Below are 13,816 nucleotides of genomic sequence, written 5' to 3'. Positions count from 1 at the left end.
ATTTGTTTCCCAACAAGTGTCAATCATTATACACCAGTTCCTATTAGTCAGGACCAAATGTTTATCAGGACACAATCTCTTGTATTTCAGGTAGTAGCATAGGCATTAGTGCTGTTTTATTAACCAGTTGGTAGTATACAGATGCTAGACGCTAAACAGTTGTCCCAAATATGCTCATAAGGACTGAGGGTCCAGGTTACATATTAATATACTGCAGGTCTCTGAAACAATCATTTGTACCAGAGCTAATCTAAAAGTCGTTCATTAGACGGACTATACGGTTTCCTCTGTTTATGCATTCATTAGGTAGTGTAATTCAGCGGCATGGCATTTCATTGTCGTGCGGTTGTATAAAAGACCCAGTACAGATGTAGTGTTGCCAGAGGTGTTTAACCATGTAAACACCAAATAACTTGCCAGGTTCTGCCTTTGTGGACAAGCGGCTGAAACTTGAGAAGGTACAAACAGAAGTACTAGAACCCAGGATGCAACTGATATTCACTTCAATAGTCTATACCTTGGAACGCAAGGATTTAAAGGAAAGAAATGCTCCATGAACGGTGTCAATTCAAACTTTATTTCCAGTTACCAAAAGCTTCAGACCAAGGGATTCAAGGGAAAAATTACTCCCCGAATTTAACATTGGGGATTCAAATGAAAACATACATCTGCTCGTCACCCTACTGACAAGGGAAGGCATATTCCGTCTCAGCATGGTCGCCTGAATGAAAACAATTGTTACTCAGACAATTCAAGTTGATGTAAAGGAGGGATGTGTTTTGTTCAGGTTTAGTTAACTTACTCGGCTGGTAGTAGTCATAGATCTTAACCACAGCTGGTTTTAGATTCTGTACTGGATGCTCCTGGATGATGGCCACAGTATGGTTTAATGAATGTCCCGGATGCAACTACAGGTACAAACAAGAATTAACCTCTAAACGTGTCTGAGGTTTAATTTCAGCATAGGACGGTCTTCCAAACTAAGAGTGATCAAATTTCATATGAATTTGAAGTAAAACTATTTGGAGTTTGGGTTTGTCTCACCTCTGTCAAGTACATCAAAACATGATCATCTTTAGTATCAACACGATCCACTAGGAGGGAAGTCCTCAACTGTGAAGACAAGACATTGAAGGAATGAGCCAAGTTTGAGGTGTTCAGGTAAGAGTCCAGAGCTACATGGTCATCAGTCACCATAACCACTGCAGCACAAACCCACCCTTGTCAAAGACTCTGGGTCAGGGACAAAGCCAGACAGCATTTTCACATCCACTATGATCATGTTGGTGGCCGGCTCCTCTCCATGGTATCTGGGAAAGCAAAGAAAAGCCAGTGACAAATACTTCCCTGGAACGGCGATACCTTATTGGCTGTAATGAAACTAATTTGGGTCAGATCCATTGAGCAAGAGATCAGCAAACAGTTCCATCAATAAACAGATCTTACCCGGACTGAAGATTCAGAGTGACTCTGCGTCTCGAAGACAGGCTGTCGCAGTTGACCTCTGACCTCACCAGGATACTGAGCATTGTGCTTTTAGAAGGAGTGGGGATGTTGTAGTGCAGCGCCACCTGTAGGAGGAACATGTCAGAAACCATCCATCCAGAACTTCAGTAATATTAAAGCAGCCGTTGGGCCACAGGACTGGTGTAGTGTGAGGAGTCACTGACCTGCACTGAGGCACAAGCTCGGCCCTCTACTTTGAGACTGTATTTGCCTCCGGTGTCCTGCAGCACTTTCTCCTGGTAGAGAAGCTTGTTGCTCGGGTTGACGTCAAAGAGGTGCTGGCCCCCACTGGGAGAAGTCACGGTCACCGTGGCGGCGCCGTTTTTTCTGAACACCTTTGTGGAGTACAGAGCCAGGGCCTGGAGTCCCACCACCGTATCCTGGAAACAAAACACTGAATCCGTTAAAGCCCGGCCAGGCACGACCACATCTGTCGGACAACACCCCTGGGTTAGAGCACTCCATGGTCTACCTGTGTGGAGGAGAACCCTCCGTTGGCATTCTGCTGCTTCACCAGCCACCTGACGATACGGGAGGCGTAGCCCAGGTCAGCAGTGGACAGCGTGGACGACCGGAGGACCGCCAGCAGAACGTAGGAGCTCACCTCCACTGACAGGGAGATGGAGGTCTCCAAGAAAGACTGGGACCAATGTAGAAGACCCCCTGAGGGACACAGACGACTCAGTGCATTCGAGTACTCCATTCCCTAGATTAGGTGGACGAAGACAACTGTACCATCTAGGTCCAGGATGTCACTCACCCTCTTGGAGGGCCGTCCTCTCCAGGTGCTGCAGAAGCGGATCCCGGTTCTTCTGGTCCCCAGCCAGGCTGAAGGTGTAGGCCAGCAGAGCAGTAGTGTAGGTGTCAGACAAATCCCTGGTTGAGTTCCTCAGGCAAGACAAGCTGAACACCACTACAGGGTCCTGGAGCACAAATTAAAAGCACAGACACTTTTAGCCTGACCACAACTCTCTCAACTGCCAAGACCATACAAATATCTGGGACCAGGCTAGAGACATTGAAACATGAACACATCATTTATTCTGATACCGAGACAGTTTTAACAGGACACCATTTGGTTTGTCTTCATTAACCAACTTAGAGATTAATCCCCCTTACTGCAAAAGAGGCAAGTGAGAGAATCCAGTCAGGTGAACAAAGGCTTGTTCAAACCTGCAAGCCGATTTGTTGCACATCCATGACTGCTTCCATCAGTCAAACTGACCAGAAGCACAGGTCATTTTAAAAGACTAAGTTGGTATCTCTTCATGGGTCAGTTTGTTCAATACTGGCTACTAGGACCACATGATTAAAAAAGCAGTTGGAAATGGCATATTAAACATTTGAATACATCATGGATTAATCTGCCCATGTTGCCTGTAATGGGTAACGTGATAAGTGGAGAAAGGGGAAATTTACCGAGACGGGAATGTTGATCTCCAACAGTGCTGCAGTGACATAAGCCGTCAAGGTGACTTCATCAGTCACACCACCCTAGAAAATACAGCAACACATGAGGTCACGAAACTGTCACGTCTTAGTCTGTTGAGATCAACATAGACCTTGAGGAATGGCCTCATGAGGCACATCCTGTTTGTCAATACAAATACCTTCATTCTGTTGTTGAACAGTTTTCCCAGTATTTTAAAACAACCATATTGGCCTTGTTGAAGTCCCAGCCACTTCCTAGATTCCTCAATTCTCGCCGGGTCAATATAGACAAATGACCTTGCGCCACCAAAGGATCTCAGGACAAACGCAGTCAGCCTGAAGAAAAATAAAATTACTTGATTTAATGTCTCCAAGGTTGTCACATGCCACAATCAGAGGAAGACATGTTAGGTCAGCACTGGTAGACAAAGAACTCAGAAACTCACCAAGTGTTCCCAGAGCCTTGTCCAAATGTGCTGTATGCACCATCAGCATGCTTGTAGTTCAGCTCATTTTGGTAACCTGCCAGTGTTCAGAGTACAGTCAGTCCTATTATACTCAAATTGGCATCTTGTTCCCTCTGTAGCACACTACAAAGGGGATAGGGTATCATTCTCAAAGTGCCTAAAGTACTTTGGGATTGAACGACTTCCGTGGTAAAACATTTGGCAGTCCCTACGTGATGTCAGAACTGCTCTGGGGTGGGCAGTTTCACACCGCAGCCCAGATTCCTGGGAGGATTAAATACTACCATTAGAAAGCAGATTAAAGTAAATGAATTGTCAATACTACTCATTCAATAGATGGAATCCACAAAGCCTGTAAAAGCTCCCCCTTAGGCAGTGTTGATCTACTGTGTTTCCATTTACATGCCATACCCCTTAAGACACAAAGGGGGTGGTTCCTTCTAAAGACACTACTTGGACCTGTCCTGTCATGTTTCACCCAGAAGTGATCCGCTGAGCCAGACTGTCCTACCGCTGGCAAGGAACTTTGTGGCCTTGTCAAGGATGACTGGCGTGAGCTGCTCAGTGTTCTTCAGGTACTCCAGGATGTAGATGTTGGGGGCCAGGATGGCCATGTTCTGCTCTCCACACCCGTGTGGCATCTCCAACAGTCCATCCGGGTTCTTGAGGGCCCGACCCAGGATGTCCCCTACATAGAAACACATTCAGAATCTTCATGATAATTAAGCCATTTACCGAAGAGGAAGGTTGCGTCTCCCAAAACAACTCTATTAGTAGTTCTTAGACTAGTTCACAACTAAGTCACATTTGTAAGAATTAAGAACCACTTCAAAACAAGTCATCTTACCCAGAACTGAAAGGGAAGCTCGAGCAGATCCAGCCACCACATTCTTGGGGAGTTCTAGCTTAACCTGCTCCCTCAGAGCTCCACCTGTGGACACAGACAAGGTGACTGGAGCGGAAAGTCACCGACAGTGACTATTCAAGTGTTGTGAAGTACTGACCAGCTGGGCACAGCAGCCAGTTGTAGGTGTCAGTCTTCTCCATTCCCTCAGCCTGGGAAGGAAGAGCTGCATGTTAACAGAGTTACACTGGATCTGTTCCACCAGAGCAGTGAGCCTACATACCTTCACCAGCAGACTCCTTGTGACCGTGTCCAGGCGTCCTCTCTCCGGCACACTCACAACCTCGTTGTTACACGCAGTGTTTGATGGGACAGCCGCAGCCGTAACAGACACCCGCAGAACCCCTGAACGCAGATGGAACCCAACTCAGGACGGTGTCATTCGGCCGTGTCAACGGCTCAGTGAAGACCAACTTACCAAGGACAGCAGGTGCCATCGTCCAACTGAAGGTCTTCCGCCCATTGGCGCACAAGCATGAGGAGTACTGGACATGTTCCAGGGGTGTCAGGGTGTAGTCCTTAGAGGGAGTTGGAGTCACAGAAACCTGCCAAAGGATTAATAGGAAGATAAGATGGAAGACAGGCGACCGATACCCTAGGTGTAAAAATCACCGGTGTCGTACCATGATGCACTTGGAAAGGTAGCTGAAAACCGTGGCCTTCAGCTCAAAGCGCTCCCCCCTGATGATGGAGTAGGGCAGGGTGAGCTCCAGGAAGAAGGGCTGGAAGACGGTGAGGGTCACCGGTGGAGCCAGGCCAAAGCCACCTGGGGCCAGGCAGAAGGTGTCCATGTCCCAGGAGGTGATTGTGTCCGGTACTGTCAGGGACACGTCTGCAGAGCCGGACTGCCTGGAATACAGGTCAGGTCAAACCAAGCCAATGAATGTGCTATAAATTGGAACGCAAGACATGCAAATTAAAGCTCTAAACAAGTTGTCCTGATGACCAAGGAGCCCTTTTCCAAAAGAAGCCTGGCTTATACCAGCAGAGTAGAAAGACATCCAGATTCCTAATTGCAAGCCCTGTTAAATGTTGACATTAGCGCCGAGGGCCAGCCTCACTGTGCTCACCCAACTTCCACAAGATCCCATATCCACGTCTCAGGGAAGAATGTACGGACAGTCTGCACTGGCAGAGGAGCTGGAGCACCAGGTGAAGCCAGTAGTACAACATGTCCATCTGCAGGCTCTGCCAGACTCATTGATTCAAAACGCATCATGGGTCGAGGTAGAAAACCACCTGTTACCACAAAGCATGGTTGTCATTCCACTAATACAACCAGCTGGTTGGGGTAGATGCATGCCAAGAGCAGACTGGCTTAAGCCTGCTTTATTAGAATAACCAAAAACAGAGTTAGAGAGAAACGGATGTTAAGAGGGCATCACCATAGTAGTTATGGTACTCCTTTCCACGGTAACGAAGGCAGGAAGGAATTCTTATATCCAGATTAGTAGCCAGCTTCAGTCCTAGTTTCTAGAAATGTCAGCAACAGCCAAATTAAACATTTCACATTCTATATTTTGCCTCATGCCATTTCAGTCAAGGTCCCGGGATCAGATGCAAAAAGTATTTACCTGAAAAACTTGATATGGATCATTCTCTTCTTCAGAAGAAACTAAAAGTCTCCTCTGGCTAACAGGCAAACATGCCTGTGGATCTTCCATCTGACTGGGAATATACATGCTCTCCTTGACTGGTAACAAATCAAATATCTGGAATGGGAAAAAAGGAGAGGAACATAGTCATCTTTGTTTTAGTGTGACTATTAAACATCAAAGTCAGTCTTCCTGAAACAGGTTGCATTCAACGCCAAATATATTACGACAAGCAGTAACCTTGTCGGCATCCAGCCTCTTCCCTGGCTCCATGATGCCAACACTCTGGTCCACAGCGCTGAGGCCACAGAGGGAACCAGGCAGGGCAGAGACCTTCAGGGTGTTCTTCTCCCCTGGAACAGCTTTAGAGGGCGAGAATGCCACCGACACCTGACAGACATTACGCGGGTTACAATATGTCTGGGGAAAACCATCGTTTATTATGAGCACCATGTCTGCGATGGTTGGCCTCCAAGGTTGTGACAGACCTTGTGCCTGAAGCATTTCTCAGTGGGGAAGTTCATGCTGTGGGCAATGACGGTCTCACTGGGCAGCACAGTGTAGACCAGGACCTGTACTGCCGGGGCCATCTCTGGAACCACTGTCACCTTGACGATTACCTCACCCTCAGTTACTGCAACACAAACCCATGGCACACTGTCAAACATCGTGGTGCCAGAGTCTGGTCTCGCGGTCTGACCTCCAGATCACGTAGCCCTTGGTGTTCCGGGTCAGAGACAGTCAAACTAATGTCAGTCCTCCTGCATGTCCTGAGTCAATTCACGAAACTCACCACGGCTCTCCTGCTGCATAATGACCTTCAAGTGTCCGTGTTGAACTATGACCCCTCTGGCTAAGACCTATAGGAGGACAAACAAGGTTATCCTAGCCAATCAGGAAAGAGAAGGGTATGGGGACATCCTTGGTCTAAAGGTGAGGCTGGGGTAATGTCTGAAAAGACCCTGGTCTGAAGTAGTATCCCTGAGGAATGCGGCCTGTTCATTGTAGGACTCCACAGTGTAGTGATTCTATTTAATGGTGGAAATAAACACATGAAGCCAACCACCTTATGGTCCTTAAGGTGCCTGATGTACATGAGATGCATTATTTAACTAGAAATCTCAGTGACAGTTGTCCTAACAGCAGGGCTTCCCCAAATAAATGTAGCCCAGATACGAGTATAGTGGCCCAGCTGGCAGGTTCCCACAGCTAGTTCCTGTTTCAACTCACCAGGTACACAACATCCACTGAGCCCTTTGGGACAGTCTCTCGTATGGCATACTGGACAGCAATGGACACCTTTCCACATTCCAGTAGTTTCTCCTTGTTCTGGACAAGGAGGGAGCTGGATGTTTTCCCCCCACTGTCAGTAGACTGGATCAGTGAGATTGTATGTTCACCTCTGATGAAATGGGGGACCCTGTACTCAGGATACTCCCACTGAGGAGTGTCACTCAGCTGGAAAGTAACAGAAGAGGTCAAGACCAATCATAAACTGATCCTTGAACTCCATGCAAGACTTGGGCTGAAATACATGCAGCTGGATGTTCCACCATGCTAATGTTACCAACAGAATCGTCAGACATCCACAAATGTGCTAAACCTTAGGGCATCAGTTCAAGAAGTCACGTACTCTCAGGTTAATAGTGTCTTTGGGCATGCTGGTTGTGTTGAGGGAGAAACTGGCAAACCCCTGAGAGTTGGTAGTCAGATTCTGTAGATGCCGGAAGGGCCAGACGTTGTCCTCAAACAGGTAGACTAACATGCCAGCAATGGGCGTGTTGTTGAAGTGAACAGCTTTTATCTGAGGAAAAAGCCAAAGTGAGTTAACACACAAGGGAGTGCTGTGGAGGCCATTTGTCAAGTGTCCAAGGAACTAACCTTGCCCTGGATAACTGATCCATGCGCATAGCTCAGAGGAGTGTCGACAAAGGAGAGCGTTCCAATCACATAGGAGAGGGCGACATCCTTTTCCTTGGACTGTGAAACACCTGTCAAACCAGCAGAGGGGTTTTATTTTACAGCACTGTGTGGAAACATTAGCATGGCTTGGACAGGATTTATCCAAATAGTGATCAACTTGCCAGTCCCCTCCTCTTCTACTTTGGCCCTGAACTTGAAGGAGTCGGAGAGCATTTTCTCCTCAGCATTTTTAAAAATCTTCATGTTGAACACATGAGAAACACAGCCAGTTTGGTTCATCTGGGAAAAGTAAAACCAAATCAATTAAAAGCAGCATAGTGTCATGTAACAGCATTTCTATTGACAGTTTATCAATCAGACCTCTATGGACTCTTTGTGGCAGGGAGCTGAATAATCTGGTCCTTCTGGCGCATTTCCATAATAAGTTCCCAGGGTTCGGCACAGCTCCAGCTCCGCTTTACCAGCTACAGGCTGGCCATACGTGTATCTGAAATCAATAACTGACTTCTTGACCTTTGTCAAATGTCTCTTCAAGCTCTAACTACTGAAGTAAAACAAATCCACACAGGTGAAAATTCTTAGCAGTACTAGAACAGGTTAAGCACACCAATTCGATCATAATACTTAGTGGAACTACAGTAAATCACAGAAGCTGCAGACTCACGTAGCACACACTTCCACTTTATACTCTTCTTGAACAATGTTGACCTGGTCGGAGAGGTTCAATTTCACCTCAAATCTTGGCAAAACTAAACAAAAGAACAGCAGTCAACCCAACAACCCAGGACTGGTGTGTTAGTGCCAAATCCTTGACGATAGCTAGAATACAAGATCATAGAATCCTAGCCTACCATATTTGGCCACTTGGAAGACATGATGCATTTTCTGTTCCCCAATCCACACGGTAATAGTATAGGACCCCATGGCTGCTTCTGAGTTCAGCGGGTGAGAAAGCTGCAGAATCTTGAAATTGGTTGTAGTGTTCACCCACTGACCAATCCTGTTCTGATGGACATCCTGTGGATTTACAGAACATTGTTGTGGTAAGTATAGACTAAGTCAGATTAGGGCTACTTGAGTTTCTCTACAACGTCGTATAACATTTGGCCAAATGAAGGGGGGGGGTCATGAATTTAGTATTTTGCCAACTTGAACACAGCATGCAGAAATGAAGCCACCTAGCGAGTCATGGTCTTAATTTAGGATTTACAGTGAGTCAAATTGGCTAAAAGGGTTCTTACCTCCAGTTCCACAATGTCGTACTGTGAAGGGTGAAAAGAAGGTTAGTGTCATGTTGTACATACAAGGTTGTACAGTTAACATGGGCATAGCTAGAGGGACTAGGCAGGTGACTGGCAGGACAAAGGGTTCATGTCAGTCCTTGACCCAGTTCAAGATCAGAATTGGGCAGCCTGTGTGAACAGCACCTCAGAGAAACCCTGTCGACATTAACTGAGTGTTACTTAATCAAAGCCCAATATTTATACACCTTTAAGGTCTCATTCACAGAGTACAAAGTCCTGTATATTAACACTGGCTAGTTGACTGAAAAGACCCTTTCAAATGTTTTGTTCATAAAGCATGTGACAGTCAAAGCAGTTCATTGGGATGGGAAAATGTTCCTGTAGCAGGAGGCTAGCCAATCACAGCAGCAGTCCTGACCCACCCCCAACATCCCATTCTCTGGATCAACACCAGCCGTGACAATTACCTGCCGTGTCAAGCATTGCATGATACCTGACTAGCATGAATCTGTACTGTGATGCTGTGGTCCAGCCATCTAGTCGAAAATAAACTAACCCCAAACTAGCACAGTGCATGTTCACTCACCCGCTGATTGACTGGGACAAAATTGGTGTCCAGCGTGACCACTCTGAAATGCACTGTCAAAAGAAATAATTTAAAAAAGAATTAAAAGAATCATGGGAAACCTACATCCCCAGAGACTCCAAGAGGATAAGAGATCATGTCAATCATTCTGATTTCAGGAGTAAGTCAGTGTTTTAAGGATCCCTGTTGACAAGTAGACTTTACAATTCAGCAATTGTACAGCTACTTTGGATAATATTTTAGTTTGTAATCCAGTTTAGACAGCAGTGCAATTCCAACAGCTAGTGGTGGACGTGGAAGGAACAAAGTATTTAACATGTGGTGTCAGGTTACTGATCGTGTCTATATGCTGAATAAACATACAGTAGCTTCTGAATCTGACTCCCCTGTTTCTTGGCTCAGAGTTAACATGACATTCTGAACGTTGTAGACACACCAGCACCAAATGTCCAGTTTCCTATAGTAAACTGGCTCTGCAGTTACCAGTTTGTCCTGGGATGTAGGTGGGCTTGTCAGTTTGGATGAAGGTCATCGGGCTGTAGGGTCTGATCATGACCTTCCTCTCCTCGCTTGATAGAAACGTCTGACCTCGAACCTCCACCTGAAAGGTTAGCACTTCATCATGCTCCGCTTGAGGGGCCTGTCAGGGAGACCAGAGAACCGTGTTAAGACAAACAATAACACGCAACGTTAACATGTTCCTGACTGGCTCAGTACAACAGTGGTGGTATCAAGGTAGTGGGTTGAGGTCACATTCACTCACTGCATTGGAAGTTACCCTGGACAATCCCCCTGCTATAAACAGCATGGGGGGGTTGCAGGGCTGCCCCAAGAGATCTGGAGATCTACTGTCCTGAAGGGTCTTTTCAACCTCCTGTGACTAACCTGATTAAGCTTCTCATCTAGCTAAATTGAGTTGGAGAGAATCTACAGGGCAGCAGATCCCCAGGAACAGGGTTGGGCACCTCGATATACTGTACATGCTAACATACTAGCAGCTAAACAAGGAACACATTTCAGCCTGGATCCCAGAAACTGCAGTAGACCACCACACTGACATTTCCCATAATGTTTGCAGGGATCGCCTAAAACAATAGAAGCACTAGTCTTTACTGGAACAGTTCTAGGTCAAACACTGGACTGACCTGAAACCGGAAGCACCGGTGAAACTCCTGGTCCGAACTCTCACGGGCAACAATGTTTTTCTGTCCATTGGCAATCATGGAAATTGTAATAACCAGGACTCCATTGGGAGTTAGGAGGCTGGCACAACACGTGGTCTGTGAACCTGCCGGGATCACTGCAGGAATGGAGACCATATAAACCCTACAGAGAACAGGCAAATTAGTATAGTGAGGGCAGCACATCGGACAAGACTTCAGGCGGAACATGATCCACATGACAGCCAGATAACCTCCCCAAATATTTAAAAATAACTCCGATGTTTATGGTCCTCTCCAGACGGATGCACTTAGTTTTGTTGCTGAGCCGATTCACTTGGCTCCCAAACGGCTCTTGGTTCAAAATAATTATGTTTAAAAACCTGAAGCAAAAAAATACATATCTCCATTCTAAAAGCAGGTTAAAATAGGTAAAAATCAAGTTAGAGCGTAAAACACCCAAAAGTGACCAATCATTACCGCACAGTCAAAGCCGATCAGCGCAATATAGGCCCTGAGGTTTGGGAGGAATCATACCAGCGCGCTCTGCCGGTCTAATTATGATTTTCTAAATGCTGGAGTAGTAGTATATTCAATACAACCAGCTTCTCAAATAGTTAAACAAGACACCGGATCAACACCGCCGAAAGTTGTTCGGCTAATTTTGAGATTACAAATTTACTTACGGCCGTGGACTTTCATCACAGACACAAAGCCAATGAAAGCAGGCTACGAAGATCCCGGTCCAAACCTGGACCCGAGAAAGAACCATGACTAAACGAGAACCTGGCTATTTAACCCAACTTCGTCTCAGACCAACAGGTACGTTGGACTCAATGTACAATTTGTGCGTCCACCTCCTTTTAAACATTCTTCAGGAGCGCGCACGTGCAATTTTGGATTTAATGATAGCTAATTGCTCGCACCTGCTGGATATTGAGGGGTTTCTATTTCTCTGTTGGTATTCACCCTTGTTACATGTACGTCCCTTCGAGGTGGGAAAATATCTCAAGCTTGACGGTTGTACATTTGAGAAGTTTTGATTGGTTGTCCACCCGGCTTGTGCACGTGACAATCTGATTGGGTCTTTATAAACAAGACAGGTTATAATGCCACTCTTTGAACTGAAATGCATTCAGGTTGTAAATTATTATTATATTTCAGTAAGATGCTTTTCGAACCGTGGCGGGATTATATGAAGCTGGCGGACGCGGTCCGTGAGATGCGGGCGGCGACAGCCTCCCAACCGCAAGGAAAGGCATCTTTGGTCCCGGTGCGTAAAGACGCCCCTTTCCGTCCAAGCTTAGACCCCAAGCCCGCACCAGCAGCGCCCAGACCCGCAACAAACACGCCGTGCGCTCGGGTGAGAAAGCGGACAACCCGCTCGAAGACGCAGGACCTACCATCTGCGAACTTCTGCAGCTTCTGCAAACATAATGGCGAGTCCGAGGCGGTTTTCTCGTCGCACTGCCTTAAGGACCAGGAACGGGGCGTGGTGTGCCCCTACCTGCGGCGGTATGTCTGCCCGCTCTGCGGTGCCACCGGAGCCCAGGCCCACACCAAACGCTTTTGTCCGCTGGTCGAAATGACATACAGCTCGGTTTACGTCGCCTAGGAGAGATTTCTGCACTCCCTTCTAAACCTGTAGTCATTGGCAGTTTTCCTGCAGAACTAGAGAATCTTTGCAAAGGCCGTATTGTTTTGTAGCTCAAAGAGCATGTTTTCTGGGGCAGAGCTTATTTTATTCTAATATTTGTTTTTATATTTATTTTTTATTGTTTGCTTATTTAAACATTTGTCACTTAAATTTGTTTTGCCACGTGTGGTTTTATTTTTGTGATTTTCACCGCTGTATGCACGTCTGAACAGTTATTTGAAAAATGCTTCATATTTTGTAGACTTTGAGGAGGAAACCGGACCTGTTGTGTCGTTTTGATGCGTGTGTTTTATGATTAGGCTACTTTAAATGTGCTCTTATTAACCGCGTATTTACCGGGCTGCAGGCCTTCTATAGCAATACTAGTATGAACTTTATGACAATCTCAAAAGACATCCGCTATTGTATGATGCGGAGAGTAGAGCTACTTTATAATTGTCGTTAACCATTTTAAACTTTTATACTAGCTACATTTGTATTATTCTAATAGTTGTATATGTGGTTTCTTAACTTCTCAACCTGTGTGCTTCTTAGGACTAATTGTTTGCTCAACGTAAAAAGAAAAAGGCCTCTCTGTAAGGATTACTTATGTCTAAATATATATTTACATAGCGGCTGATGTCACGTTTATTTTTCATGTTGTGAACTATTTTCCTAGTTCCGTTTGGGAAATCTTTACCCTGGATCTTAATGACAACATGAAGGGTGGTTAATGGCTCACCAAGTTACTTAACGTCTGAAGAGCGCTTTAAAATTACTTCTTAAGTTAACACTGCCCATGAATGGAGACGCTTTTTTTTAACTTACAGACTACGCCGAACACCAAACGCCAACGTTAAGACGACAAGTAAATGGCCTACAGATGACACGAACTCATCACGTATCAGTTTTGCAAGTGATTCGATAATTGAACATCTTAACATTAATGCTTCTCAATTTCGCGTCTTGGTAACGTGTCGTCTAAACATCATTAAGTATCTTGCAGCTGTTGAACAAATAAACTGTTGCACCTGCTATTGATTGAGCTGCACAAAAGTAAACCATTTTCTGTCGTAAAACCTAGGCGGGAGATACTCTCATAGGACTGTACGTGGAGGTGTTCACATTCGGAATCGTTTCTTATTGTGTGTTTAATTCTAATGACAAATGATCCGTATCGGTTGCTACACTGTCAAATTATTTTGATGGCTTTATTGGTGATGGGACTTGAGTTGAGTCGATTGGCCACTGTTTTTGTAGTTTCGAAGTTGTGACATTTATAGGCGAATGATCATTAACACAACAATGCTTTCTGCTCCTCGAGCGCAGATATTAGAGAGCTATTCACCAATATCGAATCTCCT

At 45.7% G+C, this 13,816-nt stretch overlaps 2 protein-coding genes across 2 annotated transcripts; one reads left to right on the top strand and one right to left on the bottom strand.

Moving 5' to 3' along the window:
* Positions 1-554: 554 nt before the first annotated feature.
* On the bottom strand, positions 555-11,647 carry LOC105031553 (alpha-2-macroglobulin). Its single transcript, XM_029121899.2, has 35 exons — positions 11,503-11,647; positions 10,802-10,982; positions 10,140-10,296; positions 9,657-9,709; positions 9,068-9,088; positions 8,678-8,843; positions 8,491-8,575; positions 8,187-8,313; positions 7,988-8,105; positions 7,785-7,894; positions 7,537-7,707; positions 7,134-7,361; positions 6,697-6,763; positions 6,392-6,537; positions 6,144-6,293; positions 5,883-6,020; positions 5,694-5,781; positions 5,379-5,547; positions 4,932-5,157; positions 4,727-4,853; positions 4,532-4,653; positions 4,409-4,460; positions 4,252-4,335; positions 3,916-4,092; positions 3,384-3,459; positions 3,117-3,273; positions 2,926-3,000; positions 2,267-2,429; positions 1,979-2,169; positions 1,671-1,886; positions 1,447-1,571; positions 1,220-1,310; positions 1,045-1,113; positions 803-908; positions 555-721 (listed from the first exon to the last, which is right to left on the bottom strand). Exons 1-35 carry the CDS (start codon positions 11,586-11,588, stop codon positions 681-683), a joined length of 4,359 nt encoding a protein of 1,452 aa, XP_028977732.2. The 5' UTR covers positions 11,589-11,647; the 3' UTR covers positions 555-680.
* A 157-nt stretch (positions 11,648-11,804) lies between these two features.
* Positions 11,805-13,207, top strand: LOC106024435 (nanos homolog 2-like). Its single transcript, XM_013135212.4, has one exon. The coding sequence runs from the start codon at positions 11,946-11,948 to the stop codon at positions 12,429-12,431; it is 486 nt and encodes a 161-aa protein (XP_012990666.3). The 5' UTR covers positions 11,805-11,945; the 3' UTR covers positions 12,432-13,207.
* Positions 13,208-13,816: the final 609 nt, after the last annotated feature.

Source organism: Esox lucius, chromosome 9 (assembly GCF_011004845.1).
Source record: "Esox lucius isolate fEsoLuc1 chromosome 9, fEsoLuc1.pri, whole genome shotgun sequence".
Taxonomy (NCBI): Eukaryota; Metazoa; Chordata; class Actinopteri; order Esociformes; family Esocidae; genus Esox; species Esox lucius.
The sequence above is the reverse complement of the archived record's forward strand: the minus strand, read 5'-3'. Positions and strand labels throughout refer to the sequence as shown.

Bases quoted from the DNA above. Each gene is read 5' to 3' on its own strand.
- LOC105031553 (XM_029121899.2), bottom strand. From the start codon at position 11,588: ATGGTTCTTTCTCGGGTCCAGGTTTGGACCGGGATCTTCGTAGCCTGC. The intron at 8,576-8,677 runs GTAGGCTAGGAT...TCTTTTGTTTAG, and splicing joins CTTCCAAGTGGCCAAATATG to TTTTGCCAAGATTTGAGGTG. The intron at 3,001-3,116 runs GTATTTGTATTG...TGTATTTTCTAG, and splicing joins TGTTCAACAACAGAATGAAG to GGTGGTGTGACTGATGAAGT.
- LOC106024435 (XM_013135212.4), top strand. From the start codon at position 11,946: ATGCATTCAGGTTGTAAATTATTATTATATTTCAGTAAGATGCTTTTC.